The sequence below is a fragment of the Xiphias gladius genome, chromosome 1 (genome assembly GCF_016859285.1).
Source record: "Xiphias gladius isolate SHS-SW01 ecotype Sanya breed wild chromosome 1, ASM1685928v1, whole genome shotgun sequence".
In the NCBI taxonomy this organism is placed as follows: Eukaryota; Metazoa; Chordata; class Actinopteri; order Istiophoriformes; family Xiphiidae; genus Xiphias; species Xiphias gladius.
Window position 1 is genome coordinate 28,939,562 of NC_053400.1, and position 19,140 is coordinate 28,958,701.

Here is a 19,140-nt window from a genome sequence, read left to right on the forward strand (position 1 = left end):
AGCAGTTGATAATAAACATGAGCAGACCTGCCACCTACTTCCACACAGGCACATCCAACACCGTCACCAAACAAAAGTCTCGACCTTGGCAGTGCTGTGGAGGCGTTTGTTTAGACCGCGCGAGTGCGGGGCGGTGCGGTGAGCGTTTCTTGCCTGCCAACGCGGTGATTGTTAAAGGAGTCTGTTTGTGTCGGTGACTGCGATCACAGACTCGTACGGTAGCAGATGGAGCGGCGGAGGGGAAGAGGCTCTGCGGAAGGGTGGGGGGGCGAGGTGTGACCGCGCGGGACTGTGGATGCTGTCAGTCCTGTTATAGCAGTGTTTATGGCGTGTCGATAAGAAGCGAGGGGGTTCTGCTCCACAGCTCGATACCAAAGACCCGTGACAAAATTCTGGTGTCAGCAAGATGCACAGCTTGTAGCTGTGTTGTATGTGGCTTCACATGAAGCTTCTCTGAGCTTTTTTTAATGTTAGCGCTTCGAGTTATGAACCAGAAAATAACTCTGCGCACTGAAACCATCACCTCATCGATCATTTCCAAATTGATTCCCAGTGGACATTAATGTGACATTTCAGGGCAGGGGCCTCTCCTCTCAGGGCTGTGGGAAAGAGAAATAGGAGGGTATCTCCTGCTTATTTCAGTGCTTCTTCGGTATTGTTTTTCTTTTGGCTTGCCGCAGCACACATGAGCTATTTTTAGGAGCACCGTATTGACACGCACTTGAAAGTCTTACCTGCCCTTTCCAGAATTCCAGATTGATTGTAAATAAGGTGTTTATGTAATAAGCATATCAACGCAGCGCAGGCATGACTGTGATGTTTTCAGCTCCGCACTTCAATCAATTTTCAATACAGATGCACTCGTTTTTAAGAGGGATTACCAGCTGTTATGGAAACTGCTCAGAGGATGACTAATGATGTCTTCTACTCTGAATACAAGATTAATCAACTATGACTGGTGTTCATTAAGGACAAAATGCGGGCTAAGAGTGATGTATTTCAGCTGAGATTCCCTCAAGGAAGAAGTGCCTTAGAGGACAGGGGCGACGCTCTATAAAAGTCTTCGCAGCCTTGTCAGGCAGGTGTGGCAGTTCAGCCGGATGCTGGGGGGAACCCGGGTCCCCGGCGGCTGCAACGGCAGACGGAGCAGCCGTGGGATGAACCTATGGCTGCGGCCCAGAAGAAGCCATAGTCTACGGCCACGGCGGGCTACCCGACAAGTGGTGCAGTGCTAACTTTTTACTGAGCGCAGCAGACCACAGAATCTCTCAAAAACACATTTGCTCAAGTACTGTACTTAAGTACAGTTTTGAGATACTTGTACTTTACTTGACTATTTCCATTGTATGTCACCTTATGCTTCTGCAGCACTAAATTGGTCCTTTTTGCTACGTATCCTTACAGTCTGCGACGTCTCAGAGTCAGATTTTACAGATAAAATATCTGATCAGCTTAGAAAATTGTATGGTTTAAACTAGCAACACCTTGAGCAGCTACAACATTAAAAATCATTAGTGACATACTAATTTAATACACTGAAAGGGGGCGTTCTCCATAAGAAGTGCTTTCACTTTAGATATTCAAAGTACATTTTTCTGATACTTTTACTTTAATGCAGGACTTTGACCTGTAATTGATTATTTGTTCAGTGCGGAATTGCTGGATTTTTTTTGTAAATGATTTGAATACTCCCTCCACCACTGGATCCAGGTGAAAACTAAATTGCACCTCATAAATTAAAAAAAACAATAGTTACAATAGTTACAGAGAAACTTTGGAGTGATTCATACAGATGGATTATTCATCCTGTTTTCCACCTGCAGCTGTAGCCATTGATGTATCGGTTTTTGGATCGTGCACAGAAAAAACACTTAAAAGCCAATGTGGGAAACTTTTTTTTTGGACTCTGGAATCCACAGCGTCTTGAATCCGATTGCTAAGATGAATGGGATGAAAGCTAAGAACAGATAGACTGTACCGATATTCACCCGGATGCCGGAATCATTTGACAGATCCCACAAACACATAAAGCAGTGACTTCCAAATGTCACACTTTTTTGGTCAGGCTACCATCAGACAACAACTTGCTGTGTCAACGTAAGTGATGACTTTCACCTCAGAATATACATGTGATGCATATGCATATGTGTGTGTGTGTGTGTGTGTGTGTGTGTGTATATGTGTTACTGCCTTTAATACACCGGAAAAATGACACAAAGCAATGAAGATAAAGCACGGCAAATTAATTACTGATGCTCGTGTCAGTGTTTTCCATCTCACTGTGGGGGCAGATTCGTGTTTATGTTTCTGTGGTCCATCTAAGCCTTTCACTCATGTAATCTAAACAAGATTTTCTGAAGATACCGACTCGCTCCTCCTCGTGTGTAGGAGGTAAGGCCTTGAGCCACGGGCCATCCCTGAGCCGTTGAGGGAAAGAGATGAGGATTTGCTTTTAAGTCTAAACAGGTGGGAAAAATAGCACCGAGCCAAGGTTGAATAGATTAAAAGGATTTATGAGCAGCACTATTTAAGTAAGAGAGGACGGTCACAGGTTGAAAGCTGTTACAGATTTTTAGAGAGCACGAGAAGGAGCAAGCCTTGCAACTGAGCTTCAAAGCGTCGACAGAGCTCTAAAGGTACGTCTTCTGTTAAAGACCGATGTGGATTTCATGCAAAACTGCTGGAGAATGTATAAATGATTTTTACTAAGTTTATAATAAAAAAAAAAAAAACAAGTTGCAGCACTACATGTGAAGAATTAAGATTCTCTCATCGCGGTGGTTTTGTTAAAATAATATCTTCATGTATATGCTGTGTCTCTAAAGGCAATTTAAAGGTGGAGTAAATGCTCGTAGCTATAATTCCATCACAGTTTGGCAGACGTGAGGATGAAAGTCTGCATAGAGGGGTTTAACCTCAAGAGGTCTCTTCAAATATGCAAAGGATCACTGACGGTCTCCTTATCCCTCTTTTTCCCCTGATAACGTCATTGTCCTGTTAGTGTTGCCGAAAGGACATTTTTCCAACACGCAGCTTGGTAAAAATGTTTTCGTAACAGTCACTACAGGTTTAATCACAAAAAAAAAAAAAACAGACCTTCTCACTTGCTGCAGCTCCTGCGGTATCCATGCGGATGGTTTCGGGTTTATTTCTCCGGGAGTGGAGAGATCCGTCTCTGAGATTTGTCCCAACATTTGTGGTGTTCATAGCACTAAAAAAAAAAAAAAGCAATTTAAAATATTCATCAGAAAATGTAATCCACAGAACGCACTGTATTTGTTTTGGGTGTGTAAGTTCCTTCTTGAGCTTAGAAACAGTAACAGTACTTTTAAAAAATTTTAAATAAATCGTAAGAGGGAGATATGGTGGAAACCTCCAGAAAAAAGCCAGTTAATGGACTTTAAGTAATTTAGTCTGTCATCTATTATTATTTATCTATTATTAGATCAATGATTGAGTTTTTAAAATGCCATTTTTAATCCTTTGAGCACCATAAACATAATTCTGTTCACCTCCGTGGAGGCAGTCTTTCTCAGAGACGCATACCTCTTAACCTTGACAAATAACACCAGAACTATCCGTGTGGCTTGATCGGTGTAATTTAGGTGAACCGACCCTTTAAGTCCTGACCGAGAAAGTCTCCAGGGATGAATAGAAACACGAAGAGGAAGAAGTGAATTTCAGTGAATAGAGGCACTCTGAGAATAAATTTGGCTCAGTTTTCTAGCAAAACTTAAATTCTCATTATACCAGTCTCTACAGATTATATTCTATGATACAGCACGTACATACTACCACTAGTATTTAAATAGCAGTTTTATAGACTGACTTCTGAATATCCCTTGTAGATCTAAAACCACCATTAACCCACAAGTCCTAGACTGATTTAATCCAAAAAAAACAACCTTAGTATCGTAATGGTGGAAAAAAAAGTCGCATTGTGCCACACTGTAATCCACACAGACCTGTTTTAAACTTCTGACGTGGTTTTAAAGCACCTGATGTGAGACCTGATCCCCTCTTGTGGCAGGCGTCTGCGCTGCACCCAGCAGAGGATGCAGCTGGTTGTCATGGCAGCAGTGCTGGCAGTGGCGGGGGCGTGGCAGGGCTGCAGCTTCGGCTGCCATCCAACCAACGTCAGCATCCCCGTGGAGAGCTGTGGCAGCACCGAGCTCGTCCTCACCACCGTATGCGCGGGACAGTGCTACCACGAGGTGACGGAGGACTCGGGCTCCAAACATTCTGCCTCCGGCCCGCAGACCAGCCCTTGTTCATTGTAACTGATGGGACGTGTGCATTTGCTCTGTGAAGCTCGGCTCTGTTAACTGATCATGCTCTAGTGCCCATTGTCACAATATCATTACTTTTACAGAGTTGAAAACTTCATTGATAACTTTCTATTTTAGTGAAGCTTGAGGATTTTTTTTTTTTTCCTTTTAGTTGATTTCGCCTCAGTTCAACTTATAACAGCTGTATCACAGATTTATTAAAGTTGCAAAAAAAAAAAAAGCAGATCAGAAAAGACAATTACGCTGAATCGCATAACAGGAGAGAGAGAGAGACAGGTCAACACACATTTCAAGGTTAAACGATAGGTTCGCAGTTTTTAAGAGTGTATTTTAAAACAACAGTCAAGTGCCCGTATGAAGTTTGAAACAGATTCGTTTCACACTGGCCTTTGAAAGAATCCTTCCTAAAGCGTTTCTAGTGTAAATGATGTGGGACAAAATGGGACACAGTCCACGTTTTGTGCAAAATTACATTCCAGAGTTCATCTGAAGTTGATGAGAAGCTTCAGCAGCCTGAGTTAGACAAATTAAGTGGACATCTTTGAAGTTACAGCCTTTCTAGTACAAATTTCCCTGGTTTTGTTACTATCCTTCCACTGCATTGTGGATTTTGTCATAGTCTTCTATCTATTTTAACTAGTTTTATTTTTAAAATGATTTCCCTTTTAAATCTTTTTTCGTTGGCTTTATTATTACTTTCTAACCATTTTTATTTCTCATGTGCCTCAGTCTCAAATTGTTTTAGTGTTTACATTCGATCCTGTCTCATTTTCAGCCTGTCAGTCATCTCTGAAACACTTTGAAGCGCACCAACATGTACTGAAGGTGCCAAACGGATAATGTTTCATTGATTGGTTGATTAATTGATTTGCTCATTTGCCCATTTGTGCTGTTTAAGTGAAATCTACAGGCAGAAGTCAGCCGTCAGATTTCATTTTTTTTTAAAATAACTTTAATTTTTATGTTTAAAATTTACGATGCTTCTGGACTAAACGTTATCATCCTTTCACTTTTTGTTTTCCGCTCACGTAGGAGACCGAATTCATTGTGTCTGTGTGTCTTGGTGTCGATGACAGGATCCGGTCTACATCGGCCACGACGATTGGGCGGAACAGAAGATCTGTAACGGGGACTGGTCCTATGAGGTGAAACACATCAAAGGATGTCCAGTGGGTGTCACCTACCCTGTGGCCAGAAACTGCGAGTGTGCGGCGTGTAACGCGGGAAACACGTACTGCGGGCGCCTCCCTGGACACATACCCAGCTGTCTGTCCTTTTAAAGAACCCACTCTCCGTCCTAACATTTACTCATTCCCTTTGTGTCATTTGAGTTGGGACTGAAATAAACAGGCATCGCTTAAGTTGTTGGGTTTTGTCTTTTTTTTTTCACCAGTTACATTACCTTTCAAATTTTCCCTTTCATATCTTGAAGTAACAGCACAGCTGCCTTTCATCCAAATCAGTCAGTTAGTATTATCAGCAGCACATTTCAACCTGCTCTGTTTTGTAGTTGTTGACACCTCCATCAATTTGTCAGATACAGAGGAAATGTGATAAGTCAGTGCAGGAGAAATTGTCTGCAGATGTAGCAGCGAGATAGCAGGCTGACTTTAAAGTTACAAAGGCAGGCTAGAGATTAAATGTCCCACCATCAGTTTCCCTTTTTGTCCTGCCCAGGATGACCGAACCCCGAAATTCAATAATCCTGCCATTCAATTTTTCATATAAGGAAAACAGCAGGCCTCGCCTCTTTTTTCTTTTTTCTTTTTTGACAGGTGGAAATGAAAACATAGAGTTTGCAGTATATCCCAAAGCTCCGGTGGCTCTCTAAAGTAGGGTATGCTAAATATAGAAACATTGCTTACAACGCATACGTTGTTCAGGGTCTAGCAGTTATAATGTTACAATCTAACGACAATGTTAAGGACATAATGGTACGCAACGTGAGAAATGAATATTGTATCAACAAATGTATGATGCTGGTCATACTGCAATAGGGCCCTTAAGTGTGGCGACGCTGCCATTTTTTACCTTTTTCTGCGCTGTTGTTAAAGGAATAGTAATAATTTTGGGGAAAATGCTTGTCGTCGTTGCTGTTGAATGTTAGATAAGAAGGTCTACACCACTCTTGTCTGTCCGTAAATACTGCATAAAGCTTCAGGAGATGTTTAGCTTAGCTTAGCATAAAGTCCAGCAGATAAACCCCCCCCCTTCAAGCCACAACTTGTCGTTTGTACGCTTCCGTTTCTGTCCAGATTAAACAAACGAGATATAACGTGGTAATAAGCGAGCTTTAGAGCTCAAGCTAGCTGTTTATGCTAAGCTAACCGCCTCCCGGCTTTAGCAGCGTATTTAACATTCAGATATGACGGGGGGACGTCTATCAAGCCAATAAGTGTATTGCCCAAAATGTCAAACTGTTGCTTTAATGCCTCTGTATGGTAAATTCTGTGTCCTTGCACATTACCTCCATGCCAACAGTTTTCCAGTTGTTGCCTGTTAATCCCAGCCGCTATCGTATCGTGTCACAGTGAATTATTTGCCCTGTAATACAGGTAACCGCTCATCAAGCTGCAGCCGGAACGACAGAAAACAGCCGGTATTTGTGTGCTTTGGCTCGGGGGAGCCTTCATACGAGCAGTCGGCGAAAAACGTGAAATGTTCGCTCACTTTGTACGAAGGTCGAACACTGACCAGGGAAAATGAGCGTGTGCTTCTGGTCTGCACGACTGTGTTGTTTTTACGGTTTTCTTTTTTTTAAATCTCAAGCGGAGGAGTTTTGCCCTCCAAATTCAGCACACTAGAATCCAAAACTCCACCGGAGGCAGAACTAATGGACATCCTTGCAGAGAAATAAGAATAATAATAAATCAGCTCTCCGCCCTTACGTCCGCCGGAGACATGTCATCGTTTCTACGAGACAGCGCGGAAAATGCTTGTGAGTCTGCAGATTGTTGGCGTAACATCTTATTAATCCAGAGACACGGACGAACCTGAGGCCCCCTGCCCATGACAGAGAACTCACTCTTTAACACGACAAGCTGTTAATTACCACCTACAGTGTTGTGACCCTAACAAGATCCCCTTCAGTGTGGACCGCTCAGGTATAACGGTATAATGTGTGGTCAGCATTGGAGCGGTGAAGGAATATCACCAAAGGATGAAATATTTTTTCTTATTGTTTGTAAAATGGAATATTGAAGCTAAAATAGGGTGAAGAGATGGATAGAACAGTGACACCACACAGGCAAATATTGGCTTATCGTGACAGCTTAGTGACTTTTTAAGGACTGCGAAATTGTTGTACCACGGCGCATCTTTTTTCCCAGGTTTGATAAGGTTTATCTCATAAATGGTTGCTCCGGAATTGTAGCATTACACTTCCAGAAAGTCTGGAGGCTCACAAGAGACAGATCAAACAGAGGGTGGTCAAAATCAAAGCTGCAGGGATCGAGATACTCTCACTTTTGGTTCTCGGTATGGGTCAAGCTCCGAAAGCAGTAGAATCCTATATTTCCAATAAAGCAACTTAACAGTGTCTTGGTTATTTTCAAATTTTGGAAAAGCTCCCACCAGAGCCAAAGGAGACATTCTTCACCTGTTTTCACGGGCTGAGTAGTACTCCTTATAAATAATAAGCTGATTTTAAAATCGTTCGAGTGCCCCTTTGTACTGTCCCAGACACAAGATGTGGATAAAAACACCTGTATCAGCCTGACTACTTAGAAATCAGTGTTTAACATTTCTTTGCCGTTAAGTTGATTCTGGAGCCTTTATCTGGAGTGATTTTAAACATGTGGAATCGCATAAAAACTTGTATTTAATATCGATACTCCGGCCAGCCAGAAGTGCAAGGGCCAAAGCCATAGTGCCAGTGAAATGATTAATGATAGAACATAAAGGAACAGAGATATCAATGAAAAAAGAGGCTGGAAAAGAAATAAGCTGTGGGGAGATTAGAGAAAGTATGTTTGTACCTGTAAGGCTGCGGCACACTGAAGCAAGTTCGGGAGGAAAATAGATACGACGGCGAGCTGGGCAGACAAGTTTTCAACTTGTTGTTTGCAGGCGTGGAGGAAAAGTTAAGACAGGATGACACGATGACCGACCCTGCAGGCGGAGCTGACCTACAGTCGGCTGCTTGTAGTAGCGGAGTGCAAGCTGGCATGTAGAGATGGACTGTGGCCTGAAGGTACTGCGTGTGGGTGCCGCTCTCTTAGCGTGTACCGCATCACAACATCAACGCTTGTTATTCAAATAGAGGCAGCCAGAGGTGCCCAACCGGCGGAGGAAGGATGTGACATGAAGGAATCTGAGACGTATAGAAAATAAAACAGTTCTCGAGAGTTTTTTTGTTTTTCTGGCATCGGTGGCAAAGAAAAGGCATTAGAGCACAGAAGTGTACCAGTGCTGAATAATTCCCCAAAGACATCATTTCTACCACTTACAGCTCGGGTCAAATTGAACGAAACGGTCCCAAAGGTTGGAAATCTATCTGTTACCTCTGTTAATTTCAGAGCTACAGCTAAGAAAAGACAATAATGGCAGGAATCCCGTAATGAAATCGATGCCAGATTTAATTAATTGCTCGTTGGCCAGAGGCTGACCAGGAAATCTGATGTTATGTTTAATGGATAAGCAGCTCACAAACCAACAGACTCGCATGTAAAAACATCAGCTTCTTGTCAGAGGTTCAGATGAATTTGTGGATTTCTGCCCATTGCTAAATAGACAAAAACAGAATGATAAATGCTTTTAGGGCTGGAGAATATGAGTATTTTTTTTTAGCATTGATTATTATGTCTGGTATTTGTTCGATTCCTCATTTTTTTTCCTTATAAAAAACCAAACAGGAACAGAAACAGTTCAAAACCCCAGGGATATTCAGTATAAAATGGTATAAAACAGAGGAAAGTGGCAGATGGTGGAGCCCAGCCAATACTGGGATTATTCGCTCTCGGTGTTGCACTGTTGGTCGGTCGCACCACCACTTTGCTCCACGCTGAAATATGTCAAGAAACTATTGTATTGAATGCCACCCATGTCACCCTCAGGTCGAAAGTTCAAAGTTGACGTCTATGAACGAATTCCTGCAAAGCTAAAGGCATTCCCGGAGCAAATGTTAACATGCTATCACACTAAACTAAGACGGTGGACGTGGTCTCGTTGCCTGACAAATGGCTGAGATGATTGATTGATTATCAAAAGTGTTTAATTGTTTCAGCATTAGCGAATTTATTAACACAAGCTGGCAGCTCATCAGATTCGTGTCACTAAATGCTGTACGCATATAGGAATGACAGTTGCGACAGCTTTAATTACATGACTTCATCTCCTCTGTCAACATCCAGAAGGACCTCAGACCTTTTCACACTCAGACAGACTCCCCGGTCGCTGCTCCCAGTTCAGTGTGTGCACTGCTCTGCAGCCTGGACTTCAGTCCGTTCGGGTCACCGTTGTCGTTGAGCAGCGGTTTGTTTTTATCCGGCAAGCTCCCTGGAGGTTCGTGTTCTCTCCTCTCTAATTACTGCCGCAGCCAATGTGTAGATAGACATTTTATCAAGATTATAGACGAGTCTGTCGGTCCGCCTCCTCGGCTGGAGGGGGGAAACGGATGTGGTCATGGAGTGGCTGGCTTCGTGTCGGGCTATGATGAATTCTTCCATGAGTTCAATTTTTTTTTTTTAAAGTAAGGAAAGTAGATTTTTTTTGGTTTTTTTTGAGAAGGTTACATACAGCACGGTCCCAAACACATACTATCACCGCTCTCTTTGCGTGACTGCTGCTAAAAGCACACAGGGCTCCGAATATGTACTTTCCAGGAATCTGCAGGAGAAAACTGTTTTAATTTGGGCGGAATTTACTTGGCTGGATTGTGGTTCCCGCTGTTTGTGTGAAAGCTTGTGTATGGCGCCCTGGTTTGGCCTCTTGGATTGAATTACAACGAAGTGGTGGACTGACTGCCACTGCCATCCTTGGAGCCGACGGGAAGGATTCAGGTCCTCATAAATGGTGCTAGTCATAAACATGTCTTGCAAGCAACGAACACGTGAAAAAATGAATTGCTATCTGAAAAAAATGTGCTGATATTATTTTTTTACATCAACACAAGCGTCACTGTCTGTGACTGAAATTCCTGCCAGCAGTCAGTGCGTGCGAGTGGGTGTCATTTTAAAGGGTGATGTCCGGTTTTGTTGCATCTCCCGAACTGATGCAACATGAATTTTCTCACTGGGAAAATATTTTAACTTGAACTTAGATTTGAGTTTGGGGCAAAACTTCAGCGGCTTTGATGAATGACTTGCTCTCTGCTGTCATTGACTCGGTTTTATAAATATTAATAAGCTTCATTTATGTGTAACCCTTTAAAAATGAGCTCTAAAATGAATTATGAAGACAGCAGCAATGAAAACATAGCAAATATAACCAAATAGCATTCCTACGTTTATTAAAACTTGGTTTTTGGGATGTTATGGTATTATGACGGCACACCACATTTCCCCAAGCACTTAATTTACAAGTCATTTAAAAAGAAAAATATGCACCATTGTGATTCCTCAATGTCCTCTGGATACAAGCAGAGGAAATGGAGGCAAGGCAACCCCCCGGACCGCTTGACGCGCAGGACAGCAGGATGTGTGGAAATGAGACACTACCGTCTGAGCAGTTCGGCAACTCTTTCTCTAGCCGGTGTGATGAACTGCTGTGTCATGCCGCTTACCTGCTGCCTTTTGTCACTACACGGGGGGGGGGGGTGATGAGATGGGTCTTCCAGTGCGCCCAGTCTGCGACAATCAGGCAAAAACAACCTGATGAAAATAAAAACTAATTACATTTTAAAAGGGCATTAATTCACTAGCTGGATTACTGAGACGAGTCACGGACACAGACACATCAATTAACGTGTTTACTTGTAATAAGGCCTCCATATAATAACAACATCACACTGATGGTGCTTTTCATATCACACATAGATGAACTAGCTGTCCAAAAAGTGTCATGTAGGAAATATTACTTTCCCCTACACCACTGCCTATGACCGAACACTGGACAGATACACAGTGGGGCTTTAGGTTTAGCCCCCGACCTTTGAACTACACCCCCCCCCGCATCCAGTTCAATACAGGTCGTGATACTTTCCAGAGATCTCACTGAGCTTTTCTTCTTTTCGGTAACTGCTAAAACCAGTGTACGTTCCTCTGGAGTAGCTGTAATCTTTCAGTTTTCCAAATGAACAGCTCTGACTTTGATGAAAACTGAGGAACTTTTGAGTCTGAGTTTGAGTGCAGATACTCGAACACTACGAGGACCAAAATGTTTTTCTCCTTCTACTGTAAAACATTGTGAGTGATTTGATGAATCTTTTTTTTTTTTGCATTGAGTATGCACAAACACAAACCATTACGACTTATAATGGTTCCAAACTTCACTATTTATTACTCGCAATTACTCAAGTGTTGAAAACATCTGGTAAAGTTATTCTCACCGCTGCAGATGTTACAGCAAATCAACAACGCAGACAACTAATATTAAGAAAACTTTATTAACACGTTGTCACAAAAAAAACAGTTTTTTACTGGAAAACACAGCAGAAAAGAGTTTAAAGAAAACAGGACCAACAATATGCACATCAAACGTTCAGGAGAATACTTACAGCGCATTGTCCTGCATACTTTTCTACCACGGGCAGTAGCTTTGCAAAACCTGGTATGAGTTAATATTTGTGGAAGATTCCTTTAACCACCATCACAGTCTTGAATGGTCCACCCGCCTGACTTGGAGCTGAATTCAGGGAGAGAGCTCGATTACCAGAAGCCCCCTGGTTCCATCCTTGAGCATTCAAAGCCTAAGAGTCCCCGCTAACTAAATAGCAAACTTGTTCCGGATGATCTCGCCACCTTCCACCTCCACCTGCTCGTACAGCCACTTCCTGTCGCAGCGGCACTCGACCCCACACTTGCGTGAGCAACACTCGGGGCAGGGATAGAAGCAGCCCATACAATCGACATCCAGACAGTCGCACATGTCGTTGCCGTTGGAGAGCAGGCGACCTTTGCTGTCGTACACTCTGCTTTTGGCTCCCACTGTCTGCCTGCGTGATCCAGAGGAAAAAAAACTGATATCAATGTGTAATCATTTCACTCTGATTTTGTTTTCATGAAGCATTTTCTCCTCAGTGGAGTTCTTTCATCACTCTATCACTTTCATTTATGTCTGACATTACGAGAATGTAAAATGATCATAGCTGAGTATAAACCATCTCTGTATAAATCTACACCCAGTTGTTGGCATCTACCAAGGTCTGGCAATGACAATTAATATCATGAAGTGCTCAGTGAGGAAGGGTAAAAACCTGGGGACAGTTTTGTCTTTATTATGAAACAATGGTCCAATCTAGTTACAGACTTGAAAAGTCTAATTAAACAGTGCGGACCCTAAAGGAAAACCTCTGAAAGCACTTACAGGATCCTCACATGATAACATAATGTCCTTACTGCTAGAATGATTTTCTTTTTGACAAATATCATAACTATTTCCTAACTATTGCCAGCCTTACGAATGCGAGTGTCCTTGACTGAGTGATGAAGTTACACCATTGGCTGGCCGGCCGAGTGTTGGAGTTTGCCAATTGCCTGTTGCAATTCCTGAGCAAATTGGCTGTTGCTCAGGAATTGGCCTGAACAGTTTCAATTACGTCATCAGGGGGTCGTTTACTGGCAGTGTTGGCAACTTAGTGGCTTTGTCGCTAGATTTACCAACTTTTCAGTCCTCTTCAGTGACTTTTTTTCAAAAAAAGCACCTAGCAACAAATCTAGCAACTGTTTTGGACAAACCTTAGCTACTTACCGTAGAACAGTCACCGGTATTGAACAGTATTTGTCCATTATTGGCGTAAGAAAAGAGAAATACCGTACACCACCAAACACGTAATTAGCCTAGAAAATTCTCCTTCAATCCCACACAAACCTAACTCGAGCCTAAGTGAAACAGCAGCAGGTTTATCTGTGACGGGCTACATGGTGAAAAGAGCTCGGTGTTTCTTAGCACAATCAGATCCTGCGAGAACAAAAGAAACACCCACACGGTGTCTCACCTGTCACACAGCTGTTTTCCTCCACGGGAGCCTCGTCCACCCTGTAACAAAATAAATAAGCATTTCTGATACTGAAGTAAATTTTCCCCACAATAGGTTGTGTATAGTTAGTCATAACAAGAAAACAATGCAAGTTGTAGTTTAATGCTCTTACGACAGCATTTCAAATGACGCTCTGATTGGCTCCAGTGTTGCCACTGACAATAACAATTTTAATATCTTACTATTACATTTAAATAAACTAGGCTCTACCAGATTCAACTTTTTAAACTTGTAAAAATCATAACAATCTGATCATTTATACATTTATATTTTTGTCTGATATATAAAAAAATAATGAATATTGCAACTCTCAGCATCCTTGCATAAACTCCAATTATATCACTGATTACTTTTTTTTTTGGTGCATTGAAATAAACTCCGTGTCAGAAAAAATCATTCTGACTGTTTTTAAGTCGCAAGGATCGAGGTGAAAGGCACTGAGAAACAAGTGCTACTGAAATCCCAGAAAATTTACTTGGCAAACTTTACTTTCTTAAACGATAACATCAGGTTGTGGTTTTTACTGTTCTCATTGTGCTAGAGTAAAGCTATCTGCTAGAACTCCAATGTGAGCTACACGCAGTTAATGAGTCTGCAGTATAATTTGTCCTTTTGCCTTAATCTTGATGTTATTTGTGCAGCCTCCGACGTTTTGTTGTGTTTGCGTAACAATCATGACACTAGGGGAAGTTAGGGATTGCAGGTGTTTTTGCAAGTTTTTGCTACATTTGCTACTTAACACGTAAAGTATCCTTCAGAAAAAAGTCCGTAATGTATGTGCCATTTAGAGTAAATGAGCTGTCACATTCAAAACACTGGCTTGATACTTTGAAAGGTAAACACATTATGTGCCCACAGTGCAGACGGCAGTAACAGAATGCTCACCCTCAGTCCTCCTCTTTTGTCTCTGCGTAGACTGGCGACTTCTCTCGCTCTGTCTCTGTCCGCCTGTGTTCCCATTTGATTTGGGATGTTTGCCTCCTTTGGCATCACTCCTCTTTTACGAAGTTCAATCTGTGGAATTTTCACAGTTATCTCACGGACAGACTTGTTTTGAAAACAACTCGTTGCTAGAGAAGAATAGTCTATATAATGTTGCGAGCCCGCACCTTTGATGAATCCTGCCCTTGGCTGAAAATGGTGGGCACTGCGTCCTCCCTCAGAAACTGTTTGCCATTGTAGTCCCTGAAGCAGTCGGTCCTGAAGTGCTCCGAGCAGAGGCAGGTGTTGGCAGTTGGGATGAAGTTTTTCATCCCCAGGCTGTGCACCCATTTGCTGGCAAGTTGAGGCTTGCTGAGTGGGAACCTGATACACGGGAGAGGGAGGAGACGGTTTCACACCGGGCTGCATGATGCCTGATTTCAACCACCACACCTGTTAGGATAATGACTAACAGCCTGATGGACAGTCATGGGGGAGGGGAATCATGATTTATCAGATACATAAAGCATATTTATTGGTTGTCTTAACACCAGGCCAAGATGCTTTCCAAATCTGTAAATGACGCAGCCTTTTTTTATATGTTGGATATACTCAAGTGGGCCTATGCAACTGTCTGAAGCATCAACCAGAACACAAAATTTGATGCATTAACATTTTATCTAGACGACATGTTTTCATAACTCATCAGCAACTGACACGTTAAAGGGTGTAAAGTGTTGCTGAGTTTTTGTTGAGTCACCTCCCATTTCCTCCAAAAGCTTTGCCAGCAATTTTCATATCTTTTATTACTTGTTTATGTTCTACTTGTTTATTATTGCCTACCATTATTTTCCTTCAGTCTCTAATTGAACGCCATGAGTTGGACATCTTTTTGATTTTGATTTTGTCTGAGAAAAGCTCTTTGTAACCATGTAAATAAAGTAAACCTGACTATAACATTTGATGTGTGCCTACCTTGGCAGCAGACCTGCTACAGTTCAACTGGCTGACTGACAGGCGTTCTGACGTGACTCTGTTCACATTATCAGGCTAGTTTAAAAAAAAAAAAAAAGATTTAATACAGTTGTCAAATCTATTATATCAGGATAAACCATCCATCTCAATTTCAAGAGGGTCAGTAAAAAGTGCTGTAACAGGTAATGTTTAGATGTATTATTGTATTTTTACTCCAACTTTGTGTTTTCTTAAATAAATTAAAATTGTTCATTGATGGTAAAGCTGTGTGCTGATACAGCCGTGTGCAAAAGTTTGGGCAAATTACATATTTGGTTGATTTGAAGTGAAAAGAAAGAAACCGCCCAACTAAGGCAGTACTTAGTGACCCCCCCTTCGGATATCACAGCTTGAGGACACTCTTTGTAGCAGCTAAGAGTCTTTCAAGTCTTGATTTAGGAATTTTCCTTCTTTGCTGATTACTTCAAGTTCTCAGAAGTTTTTAGACGGTCTTTCTCACACACACACACACACACACACAGCATGTTTAAGATCCACCCACAGATTTTTCAGTGGTGTTCAGGTCGGGGGACTGTAAGGGCTGCTCCAAAAGCCTCATCTTGTGCTTTCTTGAAGTAGTCCACGGTGGATTTTGAGATCTGCTTTGGATCATTGTCCTTGTGGTAGCCAGCCTCTTTCCACTGTCAGTTTCTCGACTCTCTGCGGGACATTTGCATCCAGAATTTGCTGATATTTAGCGGGAAGCCATTCTTCCCTCTATCTGTGAACTGCTTCCTGTGCCACTTGGCTGCCACACAACCCCCAAGGACTAAGTACTGTCTGGCATGTGCCCGCAGTGTTGCACATGCCACAAGTACAGTTTGATTTTTCACTATTTTCCAAGTTAATTCAATTAAAAGTAACAGCGCATGAGCAACTGAAGAGAGACTCATTTAAAAAAAAAAGAAAGAAACGTCTGCTGCAGGAGTTTTTGCTTCTTGTTACCTCAAAAATCAATCAAATCAGCCAAATGACAAACTGCCACTTAAAGAGGCAAATGCTTGAGGTTTACATGTAACTACGAGGACGTGCGGTAACGTTGGCTCTGATACGGACGCGTTTATTTGGGCAGCCTTTGATTTAACGTTAAAACGTGCCGTGGTCAAGGGGAGATGTCGTCTATTAAAGTAGTTTTTAAACCAAAGTCGTTCATGTCTGTTTCTATGTCGTACCTTATCAAATTAACGTTAAAGCCAACGCGAAACGTCGGCGTTTCTCCGCTCAACCGGTGAAAACTTACCTGTAAAATCGTATTTCCGACCCTTTTACAAATTTATTGTTGCACCCTATTGCCGCACAAATAACGGGCATGGTGTCCTTTTTTGCCGAACCTACGCGATAATGCAGAAAATAGTGCTGAAAACGCGCAGGAAAACAAAACCCAAAAAAAAAAGAACAAACACCAGTGGTTTGTGATTGTTTTCCCCCCCTCGGCTTCTTCCTCGTTGGAGATCGGATGCGTATCCGCTTCAACTTCCTGTTTCGCCTTGGAAGCGTCTGCCCTCTAGCGGCGGCTCGGACATGCACTTAGAAATTCACAGTGCAGGAGACGCGATCCTCTCCTCGCCGCCACAGACGAGGAGACGTGCAGTGTCCGTGAACAACTGCGGACTTTACGAGTCCGTAAAGTAGCATTATATAGATTTCCCACTCACCTAGATGCGTCGGCGCTCATACTGCACTTCTGAGGGGGCAAATGTGTTTTTATTTTTTATTTTATTTTTTATTTTTTTTTACACTCCCCTACATGTATTTCACAGCTGTAGTCCCGAGTCACCGAACACTCAAATATTTTACGTACAAAACATTATCTTAGATAATGTCATTTATACATTCTTATGGATTAAGCCACCCAGACTTTGACAGACAGTTAAAATTAGCCCTACCGCCACAAAATACAGCTTTATAATGCTGGTTATACATTAATGCATCAGTAATAATCATCCAGGCATATATCACATATAATAATACTAACATGGGCCATTTTGTCTATATAATTATTACTTTTTCTTCTCTTTTATTGGAGTACATTTTGCTGATAATACTTTTTAATTTTAAATACACGAGTTTTACTCGTAATCGAATGTTTCCACATTGTGGTATTGCCAAGCTTTTACTTACTACACTTTTACACTTTTTACTCAGTGCGATCCGAATACTTCTTCCATCACTGCTTTTTGTGTGAATGTGACACCAGTTGGTTTTATACGTGTGCCCAATAATTCCTCAGTACACGAACGTGTGGGGGTCTGTTAGATGATGAAATACGCCGTTTTAATGACCTTTTTTCCAACCCAGCCGATCCCTCCATGGGTTCACACAGCAGATTTCCAACGGTGTTGTTTGCACTGGGTTTTCGGGTTTAATTTCAGGGGTTTATTCAGATGGATTGTTCAGCGGGGCAGCTGTCAGTTTAAGGGTCTTGACTTTGGGACTTTGTTGCCCCGGCCTGGACCTGCCAGGAGCACAGTAACGGTGATACAGTCCCTCCTCTTTCTGTGAAATGCACAGACGCGAAACCCCATGCGGCCCCCACATTCAACACTGCTGTCTGCTTTATCAATGGCCCGACACGCAAGACTGGACCTTGGCGACTACGCCAGGCCCCCGGGGTCACTGCGCATCAGTTGGTTTCTGGTAATTTTGTCAATTGGGAATTAATGAAATTTGCAAAACTAATGTACAACATCAACTTAAGACACATTTTGCAATATGACCTAAATATCGTGATCACATCTGGTAGAGCGTCCAGCGTCCAGTTATTTTCGTTTATACTGTGCTCAAATGGTGCTTATTCCTGAATCAGTTATCACAACTGACACACAGAAACCTTGGGAACAGTTAACATTATCCCAGCATTGGAGTACTTTTAGTTTTTTGGAGGGGGGGTACACATTTCACAGAGGGCAAGGTGGGGGGTCAAAGGGGGCCCCAATAGCAGAATAATCGGACCACGGCAACATACAACCGGTGATTTGTTTTGCCACTTCTTTGTAATATTCAAGGCTGGATTACCAAAGGGGGCAACTGCCCAAAAAGCCAGATTTACTGCATATTATTTGGGTCTGCATAATTTGATCAGTTGCACATTTATCAGAAATTAGTACCACTGAAGTACAATATTAACTCAGTCCTTCTGTGTTGAATAGGGACTCTGTGTCAATATCCAGTTTTGAGTTGTGCTCATTTGTTTTAAAGTGTTTTGTCTCATTGCTTCCATTACCATTTTTTTTTCTGTGTCACGTAATTAACACACAGAAGACCTGGGACGAGGTCGTATTATTCCATCATAGAAGCACCGTACGGCTGCGACCAACAATTATTTTCATTATCAACACTTCTGACGGTTATTTTTGCTTAATAATCAATTGTTTGAATAAAACGTCAGAAAAATGGTGAACAAGGCCCAACCTTATTCCCCGAAACCCAAGTTAACATTAGTCAACTTGCTTTGTTTTGTCAAAAAAACAAAAACAAAAAACAAAACAAATATTAACGTTCAAGAATCTTGTACCAATTAATTTTTCTGTATTTTTGCTTAAAAAATTACTTAAAAAAATTATTCGAAATCGTTGCCAATCACTTTTTTGTCAGTGCAACTCAACGATGAATCAATCGATCATTTCAACTGTAGAGCACTGGTAAAGTTAAATCATATTTTGTATCTGGAAAAACCTTTGCAAATTTGCATACAGGTAAGCTGACTCTGGTTTCTGGTGGTTCTCAGCGTACTTACAGTACCAGTAAACATCTCCGCTTGCGAACTCGCCGGGTCTTGAC

At 42.0% G+C, this 19,140-nt stretch overlaps 2 protein-coding genes across 3 annotated transcripts; one reads left to right on the forward strand and one right to left on the reverse strand.

Moving 5' to 3' along the window:
- The first annotated feature begins 2,475 nt into the window (after positions 1-2,475).
- fshb (follicle stimulating hormone subunit beta) lies at positions 2,476-5,650 on the forward strand. The gene is made up of 3 exons (XM_040130910.1): positions 2,476-2,636; positions 4,031-4,214; positions 5,366-5,650. The coding sequence occupies exons 2-3, from the start codon at positions 4,056-4,058 to the stop codon at positions 5,567-5,569; spliced, it is 363 nt and encodes a 120-aa protein (XP_039986844.1). The 5' UTR covers positions 2,476-2,636; positions 4,031-4,055; the 3' UTR covers positions 5,570-5,650.
- A 6,195-nt stretch (positions 5,651-11,845) lies between these two features.
- LOC120794734 (ADP-ribosylation factor-like 14 effector protein) lies at positions 11,846-16,915 on the reverse strand. 2 transcript variants are annotated; one of them, XM_040136041.1, is made up of 5 exons: positions 16,601-16,915; positions 14,535-14,730; positions 14,311-14,439; positions 13,384-13,424; positions 11,846-12,381 (listed from the first exon to the last, which is right to left on the reverse strand). In XM_040136041.1, exons 1-5 carry the CDS (start codon positions 16,669-16,671, stop codon positions 12,153-12,155), a joined length of 666 nt encoding a protein of 221 aa, XP_039991975.1. In that variant the 5' UTR covers positions 16,672-16,915; the 3' UTR covers positions 11,846-12,152. The 2 variants fall into 2 exon arrangements, with proteins under 2 accessions (XP_039991975.1, XP_039992063.1); XM_040136129.1 differs by lacking the exon at positions 16,601-16,915 and adding an exon at positions 15,322-15,396.
- Between the last annotated feature and the right edge of the window lie 2,225 nt (positions 16,916-19,140).

Coding starts and splice junctions, on each gene's coding strand:
- LOC120794734 (XM_040136041.1), bottom strand. CDS start 16,671: ATGCCCGTTATTTGTGCGGCAATAGGGTGCAACAATAAATTTGTAAAA. Junction 13,425..14,310: donor ACAAAAGAGGAGGACTGAGG/GTGAGCATTCTG, acceptor ATTTTGTTACAG/GGTGGACGAGGCTCCCGTGG. Junction 12,382..13,383: donor GGAAAACAGCTGTGTGACAG/GTGAGACACCGT, acceptor TGGATCACGCAG/GCAGACAGTGGGAGCCAAAA.
- fshb (XM_040130910.1), top strand. CDS start 4,056: ATGCAGCTGGTTGTCATGGCAGCAGTGCTGGCAGTGGCGGGGGCGTGG. Junction 4,215..5,365: donor CGGGACAGTGCTACCACGAG/GTGACGGAGGAC, acceptor TGTCGATGACAG/GATCCGGTCTACATCGGCCA.